This window comes from Zychaea mexicana, assembly GCF_025766255.1.
Source record: "Zychaea mexicana strain RSA 1403 chromosome Unknown BDB00scaffold_127, whole genome shotgun sequence".
Lineage (NCBI taxonomy): Eukaryota > Fungi > Mucoromycota > Mucoromycetes > Mucorales > Lichtheimiaceae > Zychaea > Zychaea mexicana.
The window spans coordinates 11,488-15,668 of record NW_026516790.1 but is presented as its reverse complement, the minus strand read 5'-3'; the positions used below and the strand labels follow the sequence as shown (position 1 = coordinate 15,668).

The 4,181-nt window shown below is 30.9% G+C and overlaps 1 protein-coding gene across 1 annotated transcript; it reads right to left on the bottom strand.

Annotated features, from left to right (window-relative positions):
* Positions 1 to 899: 899 nt before the first annotated feature.
* On the bottom strand, positions 900 to 3,553 carry BDB00DRAFT_851998 (uncharacterized protein). Its single transcript, XM_053125548.1, has 6 exons — positions 3,395 to 3,553; positions 3,251 to 3,331; positions 3,197 to 3,223; positions 1,458 to 1,592; positions 1,206 to 1,394; positions 900 to 1,001 (listed from the first exon to the last, which is right to left on the bottom strand). Exons 1-6 carry the CDS (start codon positions 3,491 to 3,493, stop codon positions 924 to 926), a joined length of 609 nt encoding a protein of 202 aa, XP_052974006.1. The 5' UTR covers positions 3,494 to 3,553; the 3' UTR covers positions 900 to 923.
* Between the last annotated feature and the right edge of the window lie 628 nt (positions 3,554 to 4,181).

Below are 4,181 nucleotides of genomic sequence, written 5' to 3'. Positions count from 1 at the left end.
GCTGGCTTTGAAAAAAATTGGGGGAGGGGCGGCTTAATGGGGACTCTATAAGGGAGTTGCACCTGGTGGTGTTGGTAGTTCAACAATTGATTCTGGTACTGTGCAGAATGATGTTTTCGGAATTGCCGCATTGGCGTCCAAATAGCGTTGGATGGAGTTTAAAAAAGCTTTGTGTTCACTTAGTGATCCTGCTGGAGAATCATTGGGTTTGATTTCATCGGAAATACTGGAGTCAGCCTCTTCATTACTTATGGGCTTGTTCCAATAAGGAACCAGACCTGTAATACCAATGCCTAGCTTCGTCATCAAGTCTAAACCAATAGTCACTTGTGTATCTTCAGAAAGAGACATGACTTCAAAGGTATGTATAACCGTTTTGTTATTGTATTGAATTTTTATGTTGTTAACACTACCTTCTCGAGGTATGGTTACATCTTTTATAGCAACAATAATATGACCATCATTTTTAGGTGCTACAATTTCTAAGTTTATTTTGTTTACTAAACTTTTGTCTATGGATGATTTGTCTGCTCCAGTATCGAGGAGTGCCATCACTAGTCTATTTTGCAAGACAATGGGTACCATAATAGACAATTGATTATTATCTTGCTCTGTGAATTAGTATGCTGCAGTTTTTCCTGCTTACCCTTTTTATCTTTGGGATCAAGTTCATTTTCATTGATCGAAAGATATCTTGTTTGTTTTTTAATACGACTCATTCGAGCGCGCATTGTTCTGGTGGCTCTGGCCTCACGCATTTCGGGGCACTTGTGACCAAATTTGAATTGCACTTTCTTGCAATATTTGCAAGGATTGGTTATAGGAGCACGTGTTTCACCCATGTAACGGGACTTTTTGGTAACAAAGTTGCTGCCTTTGTTTTTCTTTCTCTTCTTGTTGTAATCCTCACTTTCTCCAGAGTCCTAGTCAGAACAAGTTGCAGGTTCACCCTCGGCAAGAGTCAAGACTGCTTGTATAACGGCGTCCAATGTGCTGGGAAACTGTAAGCCAAAATGGTTTGCAGCAACGTTCCACGCATGCTGGCGGTACTTCTTATTCAAAGAAGATAGGAAACCATATCCTAACTCTTCGTTGTCAGGTATTCCAGATGAGCAAGCGAGTTCCAAGTATCGATTTGCGTATTCTCATAACGCCTCATTGCTGTTTTGGGTTAATGTGAGCATCTTGTAGCATCGGTAGTAAACTTGGTACAGAGAAGAAAATGCACGAGAAAACTCGACTCGAAACTTGGTCCAATTCATGTCATGCCGTTGCATAGTTTTGACTAACCAAGCACGTCTTGTGGCATCACAAGTCAAAGGCATCAACCTTTTCCAATGCTTTTCGACGTTTATCGAATGTGCTTCTAACACATACACAAAGTCATCCAAGAACTACTCAGGCGAGTCATAAGACTTCCCTTTAGTAAACTTAGTGTGTCCTCGGAGGTTGAATACGGGTAAGTTCTTAGGAACTAAATGTGCTACTTTGGTATCATCTAGTGTCTTGTCCGAAAGAGCTTTCATTGTGTTAAGCCTTTCTTTCCAGTTTTCATAGGGGATAAGTTGGAATCGTTTCGTTTTCATTATTATCTACAAATAACCTAATAAACCTTGATGAAGAAAAACAATCTTAAATTATAATATAATTATAAAATATATTTGTTAAATATTAATAATATTATAAACTATAACTATCTTAATTTTTAAAAAAATATAAATATTTTATATTAAAATCTAGAAATAATTATATTTAGAATTTTTAGAGAAAAAAAGATTTTGATAATTAAAATTTACCTTAAAAATATAATGATATTGTTTTTATTAAAAACCTAAAAATATAAAAAATAATGAATACATAAAATTTATAAATTGTAAATAGTTTTTCTTTTTTTGTATAAATCTTTTATTTCCAACTCATGATATTTTTTATTAATTGTATTTAATTGTATTTATTTTCTTAATTTATTTAAATTTTTAAAATTTCTAATATAATATTTGTAAAAATAATATTGAAAATAAAATGTTTGGAATAATTAATTAAAAACTATAAAAATAAGAATAATCCTAATCTTTTATAAATCTTTTCCAATTTATAATTACAAAACTTTAATAAAAGTATTTATATTTACTAATTAAATAAAGTTCTTGTATCATCATAAAAACATTTTAAGTTACATTGATAAAATCCTTTAATATCAGGAAAAATATCTTCATATTTACTATACTTTTTAGGAATTATTATAACTTACTTATTTAATACCTATTTTGGTAAAAACAATATCCATTAGTAAAAAGATAAATATTTTCAAGGAATAATTTCATCAAAAACAAATAACTATAATAATTTATTTTTATTTTTCCTAATGGCTATATTATTTGTTATCCATAAATAAAAGTTTAAGTTAGGAATAATATAAAGGATTTGTATCACCTAAATGGTAGGATAAGATAAAATGATATACAGTACCTATAAAAAAGTTTATATATGTTTTTAATTTTCTATTTTTTTTTGTATTAGTTTAATATATCATTGATAATCTTTTTTAAATCTAATATACCTGCATTACAGACATATATTTTTTTTGGTTTAATTTTGTTTTTTGAAATCTTTTTCTTACCTTTTTTTCTTTTATAATCAAATTTTTTAATAATAAAATCTTCATTGATTATTTTATTCTTTCTTTTTTTAATTATGTGCTTTTTGCTATGTATACTACAAAGAAAATCAGGTTCTTATTTATTCAGATTAGTTCTTATTTTACGATGACACATATTTCCCTCCTTTTTACCTCTCTTATATATATATGTATATACATTAGGACTTGAATTTAAATACCAAAATTATTTATCTTTAACATAATTGATTTTTTCTTTTATTTTATTTTTCATAACTTCTTTATTCTTCTCAATTGTATCTACAAGAATCTCATCATCAAAATATTTCTCCATAACTTGATCCATAAGATTTTCAATAGATTTAACCATAGATTGTTTGCATACAAGAATCTCTGTATTAAGGATAACCATTTTTTATCAGCTTATATTAATGTGATTATTTTTTTATATTATAAAAAAGATTCAATTTTGTTTTTTCGATTTTTAAAATTTAGCTGATAATTAAAAATTTGGTAATAGCAAGTTATATAGTAATAAACCGATTAGTCCTCATAGTAGTTTTTGGCGGCTAAGAAAACTTGTTGGTCAGGGCAAGTAACCAGGCTCTGCAGTTATGCCTCTTTAAGATGAACTTGCTGTTCCAAGTAGGTACAAACTACTTTCGGGTCAGCGTCTGGACCCAGTTGTTCAGGCTTAATAAAGTCAGAACTGTCCTGTTGGTCAGGTGTTCATAGGTTACTGCTTGGGTTTTCCTCAAGCTGTTCGTGGTGTTGAACTTGGTCAACATCCATAGCAACAGAAGACTGAGCTTCCGTATAGGGGATAATGGGACCTGAATGGTTCCTAGTGTTTGGTTGGAAAGTAGTAGTGTCCATAGTGATGATTGCAGTTCCATAATTCAAACGAAAAAATGTGGTAAATCGAAATAAATAAAGACAAATAAGTCGTTTGAGAATGGATTATATTCAAAAGATTGAACAAAGTACAATATCAGCTATAGAAACTATCTTCTTTTATATCTAACTTTCAAACATTGTTTGAGAACTCGGTCTTAACAGAGAAACAGATCTGAAGGTAGAAAGCTTATCAACTTCTTTGTCAGCAAGGACCTTACTAGTGCTTTGCTGTAAGAACGAATAAAAAACTTTTATGATGGTTTAAGATATGTTATTAGACGGTTGTTTCATACTTGGTTTCTTTACTGAGTTATACGAAGGATTCACATTTCAATCTAGCTAGGTGCATATGTGCAACTGTGTCCTTTATTGGATCCCGGTGCGGTAAAGAGAAACCTTCTATCAAGACATCTGTCTGTACCGGATCTTAGTTTACCACATGTATGCTATCACATGCGCATCACCAAAGACGACTTCGATTGATTGGTATAATTTTTTTTATACAACTATACCACTGATATACAGAGCGAAATAGATCAACAATATTTGAAGTAATCATATAATCAGCATTTGATAAGCTATGAGTATTTCTGCCTTAACAGGAACGGATGTAATGGCATTACGGATAATGCTTATGCATAGGAGAAATAGTAAAAGACGAGCCAGC

Bases quoted from the DNA above. Each gene is read 5' to 3' on its own strand.
- BDB00DRAFT_851998 (XM_053125548.1), bottom strand. From the start codon at position 3,493: ATGGACACTACTACTTTCCAACCAAACACTAGGAACCATTCAGGTCCC. The intron at 1,593-3,196 runs GTTTTCTTAGCC...GGTTATTTGTAG, and splicing joins TTACTTGCCCTGACCAACAA to ATAATAATGAAAACGAAACG. The intron at 1,395-1,457 runs GTATTCAACCTC...TCGCCTGAGTAG, and splicing joins TAGTTCCTAAGAACTTACCC to TTCTTGGATGACTTTGTGTA.